The sequence below is a fragment of the Knufia obscura genome (assembly GCF_036327395.1).
Source record: "Knufia obscura strain CCFEE 5817 isolate CBS 148926 chromosome Unknown scaffold_1, whole genome shotgun sequence".
In the NCBI taxonomy this organism is placed as follows: domain Eukaryota; kingdom Fungi; phylum Ascomycota; class Eurotiomycetes; order Chaetothyriales; family Trichomeriaceae; genus Knufia; species Knufia obscura.
The window spans coordinates 2,593,313-2,611,753 of record NW_027042687.1 but is presented as its reverse complement, the minus strand read 5'-3'; the positions used below and the strand labels follow the sequence as shown (position 1 = coordinate 2,611,753).

At 52.3% G+C, this 18,441-nt stretch overlaps 7 protein-coding genes across 7 annotated transcripts; 4 read left to right on the top strand and 3 right to left on the bottom strand.

Annotated features, from left to right (window-relative positions):
- Positions 1-57: 57 nt before the first annotated feature.
- On the top strand, positions 58-1,029 carry GLO1 (Lactoylglutathione lyase; the record flags this gene model as incomplete). The annotated part of the gene is made up of 1 exon (XM_064869435.1): positions 58-1,029. One exon carries the CDS (start codon positions 58-60, stop codon positions 1,027-1,029), a length of 972 nt encoding a protein of 323 aa, XP_064734932.1.
- A 2,572-nt stretch (positions 1,030-3,601) lies between these two features.
- PRE2 (Proteasome subunit beta type-5) lies at positions 3,602-4,509 on the bottom strand (the record flags this gene model as incomplete). The annotated part of the gene is made up of 2 exons (XM_064869434.1): positions 3,602-4,096; positions 4,156-4,509. 2 exons carry the CDS (start codon positions 4,507-4,509, stop codon positions 3,602-3,604), a joined length of 849 nt encoding a protein of 282 aa, XP_064734931.1.
- A 1,378-nt stretch (positions 4,510-5,887) lies between these two features.
- Positions 5,888-7,843, top strand: PMZ80_000984 (uncharacterized protein; the record flags this gene model as incomplete). The annotated part of the gene is made up of 1 exon (XM_064869433.1): positions 5,888-7,843. One exon carries the CDS (start codon positions 5,888-5,890, stop codon positions 7,841-7,843), a length of 1,956 nt encoding a protein of 651 aa, XP_064734930.1.
- A 91-nt stretch (positions 7,844-7,934) lies between these two features.
- Positions 7,935-9,785, bottom strand: PMZ80_000983 (uncharacterized protein; the record flags this gene model as incomplete). Its single annotated transcript, XM_064869432.1, has 2 exons — positions 7,935-8,275; positions 8,342-9,785. The coding sequence occupies 2 exons, from the start codon at positions 9,783-9,785 to the stop codon at positions 7,935-7,937; spliced, it is 1,785 nt and encodes a 594-aa protein (XP_064734929.1).
- A 940-nt stretch (positions 9,786-10,725) lies between these two features.
- On the top strand, positions 10,726-12,138 carry SWD3 (WD domain protein; the record flags this gene model as incomplete). Its single annotated transcript, XM_064869431.1, has 1 exon — positions 10,726-12,138. The coding sequence occupies one exon, from the start codon at positions 10,726-10,728 to the stop codon at positions 12,136-12,138; it is 1,413 nt and encodes a 470-aa protein (XP_064734928.1).
- Positions 12,139-12,542: 404 nt separating this feature from the next.
- Positions 12,543-14,444, bottom strand: PFS2 (pre-mRNA cleavage and polyadenylation factor (CPF) complex subunit; the record flags this gene model as incomplete). Its single annotated transcript, XM_064869430.1, has 1 exon — positions 12,543-14,444. One exon carries the CDS (start codon positions 14,442-14,444, stop codon positions 12,543-12,545), a length of 1,902 nt encoding a protein of 633 aa, XP_064734927.1.
- Positions 14,445-15,520: 1,076 nt separating this feature from the next.
- Positions 15,521-18,133, top strand: PMZ80_000980 (uncharacterized protein; the record flags this gene model as incomplete). Its single annotated transcript, XM_064869429.1, has 6 exons — positions 15,521-17,139; positions 17,310-17,363; positions 17,416-17,466; positions 17,519-17,581; positions 17,848-17,908; positions 18,023-18,133. 6 exons carry the CDS (start codon positions 15,521-15,523, stop codon positions 18,131-18,133), a joined length of 1,959 nt encoding a protein of 652 aa, XP_064734926.1.
- Between the last annotated feature and the right edge of the window lie 308 nt (positions 18,134-18,441).

Below are 18,441 nucleotides of genomic sequence, written 5' to 3'. Positions count from 1 at the left end.
AACTATCGAAACACACCACAATCACCCACCCCAACACCCAAAAGAACATACGCAGCCATGGCACCGAACCACTCCCAATGGAAACTAAACCACACCATGCTACGGATTAAAGATCCCAAAAAGTCCCTCGAGTACTACAAACTCCTAGGTCTCTCCCAAGTCAACAAACTCGAGTTCCCAGACAACAAATTCGACCTCTACTTTCTCGCCTACGACGGTCCCGAGTCCGCCTCGTCCGGCGCCCACTGGACCGACCGCGAAGGCGTAATCGAACTGACACACAACTACGGCAGCGAGAATGACCCGAATTTCACAATCAACAACGGCAACAAAGACCCCGGCAAGGGCTTCGGCCACATTTGCATCTCCGTCGATAACCTCCAGGCCGCGTGCAAGCGCATCGAGGACGCGGGCTATAAGTTCCAGAAGAAGCTGACGGATGGGCGCATGAAGAGCATTGCGTTTGCGCTTGATCCGGATGGGTACTGGGTTGAGATTATTGGGCAGAAGAACGTGGATGAGACGAAGGATGTGAAGGAGACGGAGACGAGTGCGTATAGGATGAACCACACTATGATAAGGGTTAAGGATCATGAGAAGAGCTTGAAGTTTTATCAGGATGTGATGGGGATGACCTTGATGCGGACGAGTGAGCAGAAGGAGGCGGGCTTTACGTTGTTTTTCTTGGGGTATCCTGGAGATTATCCTATGGATAAGGAGTCACCTAATGGTGTTAACCCGTTGGCTGGGAAGGAAGGTCTGCTTGAATTGACTTGGAACTATGGCACGGAGAAGGAGGAGGGCCAGGTATACCATAACGGAAACGATGAGCCACAGGGTTTCGGTCATATCTGTGTCTCTGTCGATGACTTGCAAGAAGCCTGCAAATTCATGGAGGAGAAGAACGTCAACTGGAAAAAGAGATTGACGGATGGTCGTATGAAGAACGTTGCTTTCGTCTTGGATCCAGATAATTACTGGATTGAGGTCATCCAGAACGAGAAGATCAAGAAGAGCTCTGACTGGTAGGTTCGCGGCGAAGATTGAGATATTGCTTTCCAAAGCTCAAAAGGGTGGCCAGTATACCCGAAAAGTGTCCAGGGCTGTCTCTAGCACGTAGGGTGTACGTCAGATTGATGAGCTTCGAATTGTACAAATTTACAAGTACATTCCCGCACAGAGCGTGTCAAGTACCATGGCGCACTCCTGAATTCTCGACATTTGCCACTCACCGTTCAAGTTAAATTTCAAAATCTGATACGATGTCATCGTTCCTGTTATACTACTCATCTAACTCTGGCGTCGACAAGTCAGAAGCTGGTGGAAACAGTCTGTGTACACTCGCGTTCCCAGGTTTGCCGTTAAAACGGTCAGTGATGGTCTTCATACAGTGATTCTCGAGTCCTCGCTTGGCTACACTCACAGTTTCAGCCGAAGTGCGAAGACGTGCAAGAAAGTGCTTCTCGACACGGTGGGACGCTCATCAACCACAGCTTGATAAGGACGACCTTCACGATCACAGCTTGTGCCTTTTTGGTTCTTCGAGATGGTATGAAAAGACAGGAATTCTTCTGTGGTACGTCCACGAATATGGACAGCTTGAAGCTTCGGTTACAATATTGGACTGAACAATTTATGCTAGTCTCCAAACGATACCATTTCTGAAAACCTTCTCGAGTAGTACAGAAGATCGGGTCTGGAGCAATTAATGAAGGCTTTCGTGGTCCAATGAGTCGAGGCGTTGTGTATGGAGGAGGGAGGTATCTGATGCAATTGAAGTCGGAGAGACAGAGGAAATCTTCTGCACAATCTGTCAATTTGATGGTCGTTTTGCAACCTAGCCGATATTGTGGGAGATCTTTCCGGAGCTCAGCTGTCTACAGACGCAAGACCAAGTCGCATGAAGCTGCGACTTGTAGCTCGATTATCTAGTTTCGCGGGTGATACGCTCGACGTGGTCAGTGGCAGGCAAATGCTCCTCGCTCGAGGCCGGACTGTACCGACCGATGACGTTTGGCGTAGAGTTGTCCCTGGCTTGATGTTCGACACGGCGATACACCAGCTGTGAGGTCAGACAGAGGTGCGTCTAGAAAGGACAGCCTCCTTTGACGGTCGCTGCTACGCTTTGTGGTAAGCGCAGAGCATGAGACAAGTTCTGATAGAGACTGAAGCTGGTCTGCTCGAGTACCCTACACACCAAGTTACAACAACCCTAAAATGATAGGCCTCCGCTAGGAGCTTTCATGGCGTGCTCAAAGATGATCATCGATCTCGAAGCGAGCCGTACGACCATGTGGAAGGAACAGCTTATGGATACGAGCCCCAGTGACTCGTCCGACCTGCTAAGGCGACACATACTTCCGGATAGGGTAAAGGGTTCGCTTGACTGTGATTGGCTTTGAAAATGTCAGCTGTGTTTCAGAGCTTCTCCTTTTCGTACTTACATCACCAGAGTGATTAGATGCAGCACCTGGGGGTATTCACTGTACAACCCCGGAAGCTGGAGCATGGGCTCGATCCCCACGATCGGCAGCTGGGGTCGCTGGGTCAGCTCCATGCGCTATGATGGTCCATTCCATAAGCATGGAAGAGTGGATGGACCTTCGTCTACACTGAGGCTCAAAGAGGATACAGTGGCACCGACCAAGCTTGAGCACCCTGCCAACTATTAGCTGTTGTTTCCCCTCGTCAGACCTGTACGAAATGACTCTTCGTCTCCAGGCCAAGACGAGCCGATTGCCATATCAGGTAGTATGTGTTCCGAACGCGTCGCTCACAGGCTATCCCAAAGCGGCTTATTCTCGTCTTCGTGACGCGGTGACTGCCAAAAACCCTGTCAGTGATGAGGCCTACTGTCATCGACCGGCGAAGGAAAGTGGTCTTGCCCAACAAAGTAACAAAGGACAAACTTCGAAGGCCGACTGAGATAGTATTTGCTGTTTCGGGAGATTCAGCTAAAGCAACCAAGACTCTTGCGTTTACTCGAAAGGAATCATTGCGTCCGAGAAGCAGTTGGTGGTAATGTTCTATGGTTCCAAAAGTGTCCGGATGCATCGCTAGCAGGCAGCCTCGAAGCAGCTCACACGCAGGAATTGCGGCAGGCCTGTACCCATGACCGTCGAAGAGCTGTCAGTCTCATGCTCAACCACCAAATGAGGGAAATTGACATACCGTGTAGAGTAATGAAGACATCTTCATGGACCGACAGACATACCCATTGCCTTTTGCGGAAATCCAGCTAACATATCCAAGAGTCTGGCGTTGTCCGAATAGAGTCACGAGTCGAGGGTGAGAATGGTGGTCGTCTTCTGGTAAGGTAAGTGACTTTTGACGAACTGGAAGTGCAGGTGTCATAGCATGGCAGGTACGACCATGAAGCTGTATGGACGCCACGAACGCATATCAGTCTGAGAGCCAGCCAATATCATTTGATTTCCTCCATGCTTTCATTCGTCTATGAGCGTGTGACTGATAATACACCTGGAGGAAGGCGCAGGAATGCTTCAGTAGTCCTCGATACTGTACACGCGGAGCACGACCTGGGAAATGCTCAACTTGCTCAAACGCCCACCGTCCATAATCCACTCAGTTAAAAGCATCATCACAGCTGGCTTGTCACGTTCGAGAACTCGCCCTTCTCCAGCTTAGTCTCCCAGAATATCGGATTCGAGTCCATGAAGCCATGCTTCACCCAGCCATCCTCCTTGACGTGATACAGGTTGATGAAGCCACCTGAGTAAGCGTCCCTATGCTGAGCAGCCAAAATACTTCTCTTCCCCAGCTCCAAGGCCTCTTCATCTTCTAGATCGTACTTGTATTGCGCATCCAGCACACCATAGGCGAATGTCTGACCTGAACCAACACAGAACAAGTTGCCTGATAATCTTGTGCCATCGCTGTCGATGTAGTATAGAGCTGGACCTTCTTGAGGTGTGACACCGGTGATCATAGTGCCCATTGACAAGCCCATTCCCTTGTAGCTGTAGACAAGGTTGGAGAGAATCTTGGAGGCCGCGGCTACTGAAATCCGGCGCTTGTGTCGCAGCTCGTGGAGGCGGCATTGAATGCCGAGATAGGCAAGCCAGTATTGACAGTCCTAGAACAGGAGATTAGCATATTGGTTCTAGCCTTGGATTGTAGCGAGCAAGTTCTTACAGCAGCACCACCGGCCATAGTTCCTAGCAGCATAGGGTTGATCTCAATGACTTTCTTGACTGTCTGCGAGGCAATCCAGTTTCCGGCTGTGGCTCTTGAATCTGTGGCTACGATAATTCCTCCCTTGAATCTGAACGCGAGGGTTGTTGTTCCGTGGGCGATCTTGATTGGGCAGTTCGGGTTTGAGGCATCGTCGGTCATTGCGCGGAGGAAGTTCGTCGGTCGATCTATAGGTGGCAGAGCGAACTTGAGGGACAGCGGTGGTAATGAATCTGCATAGTCTTCTGATTCATCTTGGGTGTAGCCTTCGTGAGCATACGCCGGCTGCGTGTATTGAGCCACAAGGGTATCCATTTTGTTACGTTGTGGCAGAGGTCGTAGAAGTCGTGCTGTGGAATTGCGATAGATCGTGTTGGTTGGGTGACTATACAGATCTCGCACGCTGGGGTGAGATGGTGAGGTGAAGTCGTCGGCAAGTCACTCTGGCAAGCAAGGCAAGTACGAGGCTCAGGCTGATTGCTGGTGACGAACTGCGCGACGTGCCTTCCGCAAGAGTTCGAGCTAACACGAATTCGAACTAGCTCAAGTTGTACGCCACGTGACATGCTGCTTGGTCATCATGCCTAAGGCTAACATATTCGTCGAAGCTATATCCATGCTTCAACCCCCTTTCACCTTCATCTTCATTATCATCTGCTGTTCAAGACATTCTACCAGCATGAGCAGTGCCTATCCGTCCAAAGGACAACCTAGCAAGGTAGAGAGGTGTCAATTCTTCCATGTCGCTTGAATGTGAAAGGCAACAGAACAGCGCTAGTCTTGCGAGGTCTGTCACATAACACGATGATCGATATCGAGGTTCGATCATGAGAAAACTCCGCGCCAGGTGTCTCTGAAGCTGCGGCGCAATGCCAGGCTACTACTCGAACGACGAGAGGTCATGCTGGTCGCGCAGGGATCGGAATATGCAAACACGACAGGTGCTCTATGCACCAAACCACGACGCGGTCGGGTAAGGATCTTCGACGCGTAAGGTACCTAGGAGAAGCCATATCGCAAGACTTGAGTGAAGTCTAGCGAAGACGAGACAGCGACCGAGTCGGGGCAATTCCTAGCTTGACCAGCTATTCGAGATGCGCAGGTACATGACTCTGGTATTCACAGCATTTTATGATCCTTTGGTGTCCCCCATCAATAGCGTCGTTGGTTATAAAGCTTGAAGTTCGGCTTCTGACAGGCTCCGAGGGTTCACAACAAGTCTGTAACGTGGTACAGAAGCCTGCTGAATTGAGTGGTCTTACGATGAACATCAACCACCATCGACCTTTGTGTCGATGCGATCATACAGGGGATGTGGTAGGTTGCGAAACCATGGACAAAGATGCTCTTCATCATGGCACAGTACTTCGGGAAATCATTGTACCGCTATCCCGAAAAGGCGGCTGTTCTTGATCAGCCCAGCGGCAAATCGGAGTACAGCCGGCTTTTGATACCCGGGGTTCTCCAAACCACCAAGAAATGGCATGTTACTCCTACGATTGCCATGTAGCAGCAGTCCTCGGTGGCCTCACAACCATTGCTTTGAACTGCACCAGTGTCACGCGCTCACAGCTTCGAGACTTTCTGAGTGCAGTACATGCCTCTTTACGTAGGTACGACACATATAAGTACAGCAAGGCTGCTATTAGCATAACTAGTGAACATCAAGCTGTCGCGAAGCTCCTGAGATATCATGTCCGCCAACGACCTTACCATGCCCAGTCACGGGCATGGCGAAGACCAGGATAACAAGCAAAGTGACATGCTCAAGGCGAATTCAGACTATGATCTCTCTCGACCCATACCTTCAGATGTCGGAGGCATGCGATCGTCCTTAGCATCTTATGGTGACCCACACTTCTCACTCTTCCTCCGCAAAGTGTTCATCAAAGGCCTTGGTTACACAGAAGAAGCTCTGAGCAAGCCCATCATCGGTATCATAAATACCTTCTCCGCCTTCAACCCCTGCCACGCCAACGCACCCCAGCTGGTGGAAGCATGTAAGCGAGGAATCCTCTCAGCCGGCGGTCTACCCATGGAGTTCCCCACGATCAGCATCCATGAGAGCTTCAGCAGTCCGACAAGCATGTACCTTCGGAACCTCATGAGTATGGACACAGAGGAAATGATCCGCGCTCAGCCCGTCGACGCAGTCATCGCCATCGGAGGCTGTGACAAAACAGTTCCAGCGCAGCTCATGGGTGCGATAAGCGCCAACAAGCCGTTCATACCACTGATCACAGGGCCCATGATGCCAGGCTCCGTCAAAGGCGTCAGAGTGGGTGCATGCACGGACTGCCGCAACAACTGGGCGAAATACAGAGCAGGCGAGATCGACCTCGAAGACATCATGGCCGTGAACGAAGAACTAGCCCCCACAGGCGGCACATGCGGCGTGATGGGCACAGCCAGCACAATGGCCTGTATCGTCGCTGCACTAGGGCTTACCGACCTGAGATCCGGCGCAACAGCAGCCGCAGTCAGCAGTGCGCGTCTACGAGTAGCAGAACACACAGGCACAGCCGCCGTAACCATGCTTTCGAAACACAAATCCGGCACCACAATGACACCCCAATCAATTCTGACACGCGACTCCTTCCTCAACGCAATAACAATCCTTCAGGCAATCGGCGGCTCCACGAATGCGATCGTCCACCTCATGGCCATCATCAACAGACATCCGGATCCGAATGTACACAGTATCACCCTCAAAGACATAGACGAGATCGGCCGGCGGACACCCCTCCTCATAGACCTCAAGCCCAGCGGCGAAGGCTATATGACCGATTTCCACAATGCAGGTGGCATGCTCGCACTCTTACATACCCTGAGACCCTCGGGTCTTCTCCGTGAGCAGGCACGTACATACACGGGTCAAACACTAGGAGAGATGCTCGACAGCACGCCATTCAAGTCATTCGCGTACAGCTCCCAGATAATTCGTCCGTTGGCAGTTCCACTCTACCCCGCCTCAAGTCTATGTGTGCTGCGCGGCAATCTCGCGCCCAATGGCTGTGTCACCAAAGCCTCGGCGAGTAAAGACCGACGGCTGCTGAAACATAGCGGGCCAGCCTGCGTGTTCGCGAACTCGAAGGATCTAGCTGAGAGAATCGATGATCCGAATCTGAATGTTAGTAAGGACTCAGTACTGATATTGCAGGGTATTGGGCCGATCGGAAACCCAGGGATGCCAGAGGCGGGACTTATCCCTATACCGAGAAAACTTGGTGCGCAGGGGGTGGTTGATATGCTGAGAATCTCCGATGGACGGATGAGTGGGACCGCGGGTGGGACTGTCGTGTTGCATGTTAGTCCTGAGTCTGCTGATCCTGAGAGTGTGTTTGGGATTGTGAGGGACGGGGATACGATTACTATTGATGTCGAAGCACGTACGCTAAGTGTTGATATCAGTCATGAAGAGATCAAGAAGCGTATAGCACACAGAAAAGAGTCGCTGGCTGCTCATAGTGGGCAGGGTCAAGCAAGTGAAGCGGGAAAACACCTCAACGGGCGAGAAGACGCTTGGTCGGACCGGACGAGGATGCGCGGCTACAGAGGATTGTATGAGCGGCATGTAAATCAGGGACATCTGGGCTGCGACTTCGACTTTCTCACGTGGCAGGGTCCAGGGACGGGCGAGGGTCGGTAGCTTCGGTTTTGGTTCATGGGAGGTCTGCTGAATGCCTGCCGCTACGAATGATCCAATTCTACTTCGTCTCCAGGTATTCGTTCTCCTGCGACTACTTCTTTCTGCACAGCCTCCCACTACCCTGCCCAATACCCCACTCGCCCGGGTCTTCGTCAGCAGGACCGTCGGCAATCTTCCATTCATCCCACCCTACACAAGGCTTACACCAGAAGACACCATCCGGGTCATACTTATGCTTCACTTGCAGGAGTCTTTCGTGGTTCTCGCCGAAGAAGTCGTGCTCCCAGGTTGGATTCGACGGATCACATTCGTTGATATATGCTCCTGAGTCCGGTGAGAGCTTCTTGAGTGCAGGCATGGCCGACTCCCGTAGCTCGGTTGTCAGATATTTCTTGAGCGTTTCATTGCCTGTTGGCCAGATGCGTGGGAGGACTAGTACGAACTAATTAGCAAATGCTCGAGATATCTCGAAGGAGCGGTAAGAAGAGAAGTACTTACCAACATGCGTGTACGCCTTCCTCCAAGCAGGCAACACGGCATTTTCGCCACCAGGCATGTTCTTCGTCGCGTCTCTTACACCCGGTCCAGCGATAACATGACTGATCAAGATCGATTGGGCAGGCACCGCTGTCTTGAACTGCTCCTTCAGCTCTGTAAAGTTACTCAGTCCCGGCCCATCGACTAGCCATGATCCAAGGCGCCCACTTACGCCCGCGTTTTCAGGCGTGCCGTTTGCCAAGTAGGCTATTATATTCGGCACGAAGGTGTTGTTCGCCTGTGGGTGGATAGGGTCGACAGCCCAGTCTGCTTTGGCCACTTCCTCGTAAAGTGGGAGAAGCGTCTTGTTGACATGTTCTTCTGTCTTGTTCGGGAATACCCAGAGCCCAGCAAGTACCTGGCTTTCTGCGAGTGATGGGTCGCCGAGAGATGAACCAGGCACAACATAGTGGTACCCCATTCCTCCTGCTTCGGAGATCCGTGCGACTTGGGTGTGGAAGTACGCGACCAGACTCCAGTACGTATCAGAATTTGCACTCGTGGCAAATGAATAGCTTTGCATGGTTGCACTCAGTTGTGGATATGCTTTGATCGTCACACTTACCATGACCGCGAATGTACTCCCGCCTCCACCTCTGAGCGCCCAAAAGAGATCAGGATGCGATGTCTCGTCGACAGTCAAAAATTGTCTGTCTGCAGTCACCACTTCAAGGCTGAGAACCTGGTCTGCGCCCATTCCGTAGACGCTGGAGATAGGCGAATGGCCACCGCCGAGTATCCAGCCTCCGACGCCTACGTTGGGGTCCGCCCCACCTACAATGGTGATGTTATGCTTGGCAACTTCGGTGTAGACCTCGCGCCAGCGCATGCCGGCTGCTATCTTGACGGACGCGACGCCGCCATATTTCCGGGCATAAGAGTCGTCTTTGTTAACGGTGACGCCACGTATGTTATGTGTCCAGATTGAGAGTGAGCCGGCACCAGATGAGCGGCCGGGGAAGTCGTGACCGGTACCTTTGATCACGAGACGGATGTTGTTTTCACGAGCGAAATTGATGCCTGCTTGGACGTCTTTTTCGTCCATGGCTTCGATGATGTAGGCTGGATAGCCGTCTGTACTGCAGTGGAGACTTGGGTCGGGCGGGCAAGAAATGTCGTTGTAGTCTGCCATGTAGGGGTTCTCGGCGACCCGTGAAGTATTCCGCCATTGCGAATTGACGGCATAGCATGTAAGATTCGAGAAGGCTGGGTCGTCAGGGCGACATGCTGCTGCTGGTGCTGTGGGTGTGACAAGGCGGCCAGATATTGTTGCGTTGAGCGTTTGCCATGCTGATGAGGAGGGCCAAGACGGGTCGTCTGGGTAGACTTTGCAGTGTCGTCTGGGGTGGCCAGTGAAGACAGCCGAGAGGAATGCAACGGAAGCTACCAATAAGCTGGAGTACATACTGTTGATAATTGGAGTAAGTCAAACTCGTCAGACTTGCTGCCGGAATTCTCTACAGACGTGCGTGAGATATATGAGCAGCTCAAGCTCGGCTCATGCAAGCATTGATACCGAGCACAGGCAGCATTGTTTTATTGTTCATCGAGGATGGAGAGACCTGAGGCGACGTAGTAATTCGATACGCAAAGGAGCTCGCAGAAGAGGATTTTGCATGCACGATGGCGGCAGTGCCGAGCACAAGCCATGATAAGCACCCACCTCAAAGCACAAGACTTGACCAGGATCGAAGGCTTGGTCTTAGTAGGCAAACAGTCTGCAACCAATTGACGTCAGGAATACTATAAGGTCCATTGAAGGAGTGCCATAACTTGCTGAGCAGCTGGAGCACGTTGGAGTGGCGGCCAGTCTGAGATAATTCGCAAAAGGCACCACGTGGGAGAGCTTCGAAGCATGCGCTCAAGATGTAAGATGTGTTATTCTTGGACTCGTAATCGTTTTTGATGTAGAGCACAGATAGGTCGAAACATTAGTGAACAGAAGGCAGTCGGTATTCGTCTCGGTCTTCAACGTTGAAGTCTCGATGCCGACTGCTGCCCTGCTTAGGCACGAAACGGGTTGAGACATGATGAGGATGAAACTTGCTGAAAATGGTGGGCTGAGCTCGGCCATGAATCACTTGAAAGCAATCGAAGCCGGCTCTCGGCCAGGTGGCCGGGATGATAAGCAACTACGGAAAGTGCAAACGAGGGAAACTTCTGATGCCTCAGGCAGGAGAAACGACAAACTCAGCAAACGTGACGCGTAAATCGATTCGAGCGCGTGCTTGCCAGAAGTGCGGCCCGGAGCAAAGTAGGAAGGAGCCATGCTGGTCAGATGCATACAGACCCTCTATCATTTCATAGGCTTGCAATAAAACAGATCCAGACATACCCTTGTAACCATGGACATTGCACCACCGCCGAAACGGAGACGAACCTCTTCCCAAGGCTCAGACTATTCCCCACGACCGGCTTCCCGAGATCGAAGAGATGAGCGAGACGGATCTCGAAAACGGTACACCGGCTCAAGAAGCAGATCGAGATCAGGAGATGAGAGACGAAGCACTTTGAGAGATAGAGACCCTCGACGTCCCTCCTACCGTAACGCCCGCAGCCCAAGCGCAGAATATACCCCCCAGTCCCGATCCCGACGCCCCTCATACTCCCCTCGCAGCTCACAATCTCCACCCAGCTCTCGACGGAAAGCAAAACTCGACTTTCTCCCCCTGTTCTCGCTCCGCCACGCGCACGCGCGCGGCATAACCTGCGCAAAATTCAGCCCGGACGGGGCTCTCCTCGCAACAGCCTCAGCAGACGCCTCGATCAACATCTATGCTGTGCCGGATAGTCCTACCCCAGATATACCATTCAAACTACTACGCACACTTCGCTCGCACAAAGCAGGTATAAATGCGCTTTCATGGTCACCCATCGGTCCACCATACACACTAGCCAGCGCGTCCGACGATAAGAGTATATTATTATGGACACCACTATCGTCTGACTTCCCTATCCAGCCGAGTCCGCTGATCGGGCACTCGAACTATGTGTACAGCCTTGCCTTCTCGCCGAAAGGGAACATGCTCGTTACTGGCTCGTACGATGAAGCCGTCTTCCTCTGGGATGTGAGGAGTGCAAGAGTCATGCGGCAGTTGCCCGCGCACAGTGATCCAGTATCAGGCGTGGATTTTGTAAGAGACGGGACTATGGTCTGCAGCTGTGCGAGTGATGGGCTGATCAGGATATGGGATGCGGGTACAGGGCAGTGTCTGAAGACCTTAGTGGATGAGGATCGGAAAGCTGTTACTGCAGTGAGGTTTTCGCCGAATGGACGATATGTTCTGGCGTGGACGCTTGATAGCAGCATAAGGTTGTGGCGGTATCTGGGGACGGATGGTGGAGGATGTGTGAAAACTTACCAGGGGCATAAAAATACCCAGTATAGTCTAGGCGGGACGATAGGAGAGTATGACGCGGTCGACGATGAAACAAGCATGACCAAGAGAGAGGCATTTGTCGCCTCAGGGAGCGAAGACGGGGATGTGTTCGTCTGGGACATCAACACCAAGGATATATTATGGCGAGGCTCCGGGCACAGAGACGTAGTCCTCAGCATCGACTGGGCAAGAGTAAAAGATGGTCGAGGTCTCCTAGTCAGCGTAGGCAGAGATCGAGAACTACGCGTCTGGATCGAGGATACTGAAGCGAAGCCCGTTGTGGACGGTGAAGCGATGCAGAAAGAGGATGTCGATATACAAGGACATATGGTGCAGCTCGAGATAAAGAGAGAGGACACCGAGATGGATGGTGTTTAAATCGAAAGCTCTGTGATGAGGAAGTATGATTTCACGAAAGATACCCATTTGCATACCATTGGTCACAGTCTGTTCGTGAGAACAGCACCATTCCTCCCAGCGGCCACATCCTGGCCGTTACCTGCGCCCAGTGCACCTTGTCCTTGTCCTTGCGAATTTAGAGTCTGCCATATTATCCCAAATAATGACCTCCATAATATTACTCTTCTGCCCACTCCCTTCTCTTGACCTTGAGCAGGTGAATACTCAATCCTTCTTTCGTGACTATTGAACACTGCTTGGTCCTACGTAGCCTTTGTAGCATCCCACAGCAACAGACAGCTACTCATTCCCTCCTTCTTGAACTTCGCATATTCACCTCCGCACAAGCTAGAACGACCCAAGGCTCAGGCCGAGTACCACTCCTAGCGCGCTACTCGATACCGTCCCTGCGCCTGCTCCGCCTTGAAGCTATTCTGCTGATCCGGCAGCGGTGCCCTACTCCGAACACCAGCTGAGCTACTCAGTCTCGGATCGCCACTCGATGCGCCCAAGCCTGGTGGCCCGAGACCCGGAATACCGCTGTCGCCACCGAGTCCAGGGATCCCGGATAGTGGCGGTGGACCAGCCCCCTGCGGCGGTGGTGGAGGTGGGAAGCCAGCGGGTAGTTGAATTTTAGAGAAATCAATATTGGCTGGCAGACCGCCTACACCTGGTAGTGGCGGAGGCGGGTATGCGTTTGGTTGGCCAGGGCCGGTGCCCTGAGCTTGTGATTGCATGAATCGTGCAAGTTGACTTGGGTCTATACCCGGGATCGGTGGCGGTGGTAATTGTCCGTTCGGTGGTGGAGCACCGCGCATCGGAAAGTCACCGTGCATACCAGGTAAACCCGTCGGCGCAACACTCGTTGCACCAGGCACTGGCGCGCTCGGCATGGCAAGACCAGGTAGACCAGGTAACCCAGGGATCGCGAACTGATTTCTGTTCGCGTTCGTTTGATCTTCGAGACCCTCGGCTTCGTCTTCGGCCTCTTGTTCTTCCTGTTCACGTGCCTGGCGAGCTTGATCTTTCCGGCTGTATGTGCCTTGGGCTTCGGCGCCTTCCTCGCCGAGATGGTATTTGTCTTTGAAGCAGTTCGTTGGGTCGTCTGGTTGCGATCTGCCCCAGAATCGCACATAATGATCGTTGCTGCCGGTCGCGAGGATGTGACCTAGTGGGTGCCAGTCGAGTGACCAGATGCTGGATTCGTGTGCGTAGGTGATTTTGTGGGCGGGGTATATTGATTGTGCTGGTGCGGAGCGTGGGTCAGATGTGTTGTAGGGAGATACCGTCGCTGTTGTGATCCCTTGCGGTGTGTTTGGTTCTGTGAGGAGGTATGTGTGCAATGCGCCGTCCTCGCCACCTGTTGCGACGATGCCGGGGTGGATTGGGTGCCAGGTGAGGCTGGTGACTCCCTTTTCGTGTCCACGGAGGATTGCGACGTCACGCATCATGCGCAGATCGAAGATTCGAGATTGACCGTCTCGTGCTGCTGTACCGAGGAGTTGTGGGCGGAGGCGGGAGAAGCTGACTGTGCTTATCGCATTTTTGTGCCCGTGGAGAGTGGTTAGGTTACGGCATGTTCGGGGGTCCCAAAGACGGACACTGTGGTCCTTGCTGCCGGATACTACGAGACCTTTCTGTGGGTGCCAGTCTACTGCTTTTACGTCCCAGCCGTGGTCTTTGAAGGTGGACTCGTTAGTTGAGGAGGTAAAGTCCCAGATCTTCAGGGTATTGTCGTCTGACGCTGTCACAAATTTGGTGTCTGTTGGACTGAATGCGACATCTCGGACTGGTGAGTCGTGCGCTTTGAATTGATGAGTAAGGTTGAGAGTTGGTTGGAGGTAGAACACTGTGCCTTCGTCGTTCGCGGCGACAAGCCAGTCTTGCTTATTCGACCACTCTGCTGTGCGGAGGGAGGAGCTACCCATGGCGGTAACAGTCTCGAAGTTAAAGGACATTCCGTTCCATAGCATGAACTCGCCATTGTGCACACCTGCTAGCAAGCGTCGCCCCTCTGGCATCCATCGAACGATTGTGACAGGTTTCTTGGATTTGCCAAGCGATTGATGTAAGAATCTGGTTGGTATTGATTCTGCTGGGTTGTCGAGTCGTGCTAATGGGGGTAGCATATCGAGGACATAGCTGATACTCGGCCGTTCCTGCTCATAATGCGACGATCCTTTCCATGGCTGCCTTCTTTGTCTCATCCAGTGTACCATTGACGAGCCATAGTCGGTTACTGGTCTCGGTCGCCGTTTCCTAAAACCTCCATCGAAATCGTCCATGTAGCCCGCCATGACGGTGCCTTCTGCCTGTAGACCACGATACTGTATGTGCAGGTCGAGGCACTCAAATTAGTAGTGTTTGCATACCCAGCAGTCTACACACTAGTCCTCCATCTGTCTGTTGAATGGATTGCTTGACGGGGTCGGACTGCTTGTAGGAAGTGTGCAGAATATTTGGAGCCTGATGAAGGATGCGCAAGTCGAGAAAAAATGATGGTATCGATGTCTACACGGTAAAAGCAGGCTCTTGTGGAATCAGCAGTGAAGATCGAAGGGAGGCTTGGTGGAAGGTCGTGGCACGCTTACGGTAGTGGATAGTTACCAGAAGCGCAGACCACAGCGTCACGTGATAAAATAGCTCTGTCCCCTGATCGATCTGAACTCATCTTTCACCACTCGACTCTCTCCGAAGACACTCTGTTTTCTTCCTTGTCATATAAGAGCAAAAACGATGCGCAGTATGATACTTGTGTCCTACGCAACACCCAACTTCACCCGCTGATCCATAATGGCTATCACGTAGTCTCCCAAGTCACCATTGTTTCCAGCTCGACGACTGCGATTCTCCGCGTCTAGTTGAGGCGACTGTATCACACATGATGGCTATGTGGCTTTGTGCTCATGACGATACGGTGGCAACGTATTGAGTTTCAAGTCATGTTCTACCATGCTCAAAACACGCACGGTGGATAGTGATCTTGTCTTCGCGGCCCCAGATATGTTCCGGCGTTTTCAGATTTGTCGTGTGTTTGTGTTTCTGATTGCCCAACGCCTCAATTTCGTTGACCGTCAGCATATATATCCAGGTGAGTTTGTGTCTGAGCTGATGTTTTAGGATGACGGGCCACTACAGCGTATTCATCTGGTGACTGGCCATGCCACACCCGCAATCAGGCACAGATGAGGCGGCCTCCGCGGGTTTCTACTATATAAAGCCTCCCATCCAGCGCTCTGTCCTTACTCTTCTCATCCATACAATACATTCCATACAACCAACCCAACCATCCAGGATAAACCACAGTTCATCCAAGTCCCACAACCAATATTAGAAACGAACCACAATCGTTCAGACAACAATGTCTATTCAGATCGTTCCCTACTCCGTCGAGGAGTTCAACAAAATTCCCAGTCTGGGCGTCTCCGATAAGGAGTTCCATGCCAGACGAGGTGAGGAGTTCGTCCTGAGCACTCTCCGACTTATCCTCTTGGAGCACAAGATGCATGATACTTTCGGTGTCCAACTCCTCCACAACCACTTCGAGTTGAAGAAGGGCGAAAAGCTCGTCGATCTCAACAACCAAGCAACTGGTTGGACTCTCGATGATGGCGACAAACTCATGGGTGGCGAAGTCGTGCCTACCTCTTGGAGAATCATCAAAGGTCAAGGACTTATGCCTTACGAATTCGAGTTTAAGACTCTAGGCGGCGAGAAGGGCATCGACCTTACCGACAAGAAGTATCAGCCTTTCCTTAAGGACTTCGTATCTGCCATCGAAGCAGGTGACTTCGACGGCTGTGTCGGACTCGCTACCAGAGGAGAAACACCTGGCGGCCTAGAGATCACTCAGGGCAGAAGCAATATCTTCTTCCCAACTGGCACCTTCGACGCCAAGGGGCAGGAGCAGATCACTGCAGGCTGGTACTTCAACCCTAAGCCGACAGCCTTGTCTGGTCTTAGTGGCAAGGAGGATGGCGTCGAACAGCGCAAGTGTGCCAGATTCGAGGGCGCTGAAGATCACCGAGGAAAGCAAGCTGGTTCCCAAACTTCGACCAACGTTGCGGCCGAAAACCAGGTCCGAGCATGCAGTCTGCCACACGCGGAATACAGCTCAGGACTGTTCACAGGTGACGCTAAGAATGCGAGCGTTGTACATCGTGTTTGCACAGCAGGTCATCGTCCAGAAGTACACTATATTTCGCAGCCTGCCGACAGCGAAGGACGAATGAAGTCTCAGCAATCGGTCAATGCAGCGGAAGCTGCAGGCGACAAGCATGCTGCCGATATGCTCACTCGGGGATGCGTTCTAGGCCTTGTTGGCCACGTCTACGGACAGGGCGTGGATATTGCAGCACTCGAGGATGCTGGTATAATTATGCGAGGTTGCTGTTACGATGCTCGTCATATCCCAGCACCCTTGGACACCTCGATTCTCGCAGCACCGGCTCTGGTTCAACAGCCGATAATCCTTTCTACATGTTGGGGGCTCCACCGTGCGCCCGTGGACTCTGAGGTATTCCAGCGTGACTGCTATGGCCCGAGAGGAGCCCATGAGTCTCAGCAAGTCTCAGAGCAGTCGGAAGTGATCAATCATCGCTGTGTCAACATTGGTCCGCATGTAGTGCGTGTTGAAAAGGCCTCCAATGAGCCAGGGGTTGTTCATCGCGTCTGCTCCGGTCATACCATTGTCCGACCTGAAGAAGGCGTCACAAAGCGCATCTGCCTCGAGCTTTGCCGCCACCGAGTTGATGGCACTGACTCCCACGGGCAGAACAATGCAGGAGAAACTCAGCGTCTCTGTCTCGATCACGACGGTGCTCCGGCTCCGGCCAAGAGCGTCAACAAAATTGATGGCAAGCCTGCTACTCAAGACTCACTTATTACAGCAATTTACTGGGGGCTGCACAAAAGTGAGCCAAAAGAAGCAAATATGCAACAGAATGGCGCTACGGATGAGGTCGTTCGTCGTACCTGCTGGTAAGCAATCCTCCGAGACCTGTCTCAGGCCTATCGTGCAACTGGCCTTCTGGTTGCACTGGCTTCGAGACACATCGCATGATATGTTTCAGGTCGACCGCCTATGCCATCTGAGATACTACATGGCCCCAAGATTCTTTGACGACAAGCTTACTAACATATCTGTATAGGGGTCTGCACAAGCAGCAGCAGCCCGAGGATGGTGTTACTCGCCGAACATGCTGGTCAGACTCATGTCCGATTCCTACATGGCAAGCTTACTAATATATCTAATAGGGGCTTGCATAAACAACAACCCGAGGAGGGTATCACCCGCCGGACTTGCTGGTCAGTGATGTTACCGATTCTTTTACGACAATCTACTCATGTAACTGTATAGGGGCTTGCACAAGACACAACCCGAGGAACAATCCGAGGACGGGGTTACTCGCAGGACTTGCTGGTCAGTGAACTTACCGATCCTTTCGCACATCGCTAATATATCTGTATAGGGGATTGCACAAGACACAACCCGAGGAACAATCCGAGGACGACGTAACTCGCCGCACTTGCTAGTAAGCCCTTCTACGAACACATTGGTAGTTGGGGCACATCGACGTTCAGACGCGTTGCACAATGTCTTTGCACGCAATCGCCCGCCAGTCTCGAAACACGAGATTTCTTCAACACTCATGTTGTTATTGGGAGCATACTAACGCACTTCGATAGGGGCCTGCACAAACAACCACCAAGTGAAGCTTCCGCCGCAAAACCAGCAGTCGAGCACAAGGTACGTCCGAAAGATGCCGAGTACCAGACTGCCTGGCAGTCCAGCCTCTTAGGCCAGATGCAGACCCGAGTCTGCAGTGTTCAGGGTCACAGAGACTCGACTAACTAAGGTCAGTGGTGCGCCGTCAACACTCACAATGCCAGAAACGGCAGCAACACCATCAATGTCGCTCCTGGGACTGTTGAGAAGAGAGAATGTTGGATTCCTACGCACCAGACAAACTGAGAGGGATGTGTTTAAAATGTCTGACGAAGGGCAACAGAGTGCCTGCTCGAACTCGGTGTTTTTGCTTGATATGTGCCAAGGGGGGGGCGGCTTGGATGATCGACATAGGGTTTCTTGGGACGGATCGTGATATACTACAGCAAGAATCGGTGCTTAAGTGGAGCTGGGCTGGATGGAACGGGCTCTGAAGAGCTTGCTTTTTCCAGGATGGGTAAGGGCTGAGCTGAGCTTCGAGGACAGCAATGTTTGATTATGTTTATGAGGTCTATAGGGGCTATGAATAGAGCTATGAGCTGGGCTAAGTGTAT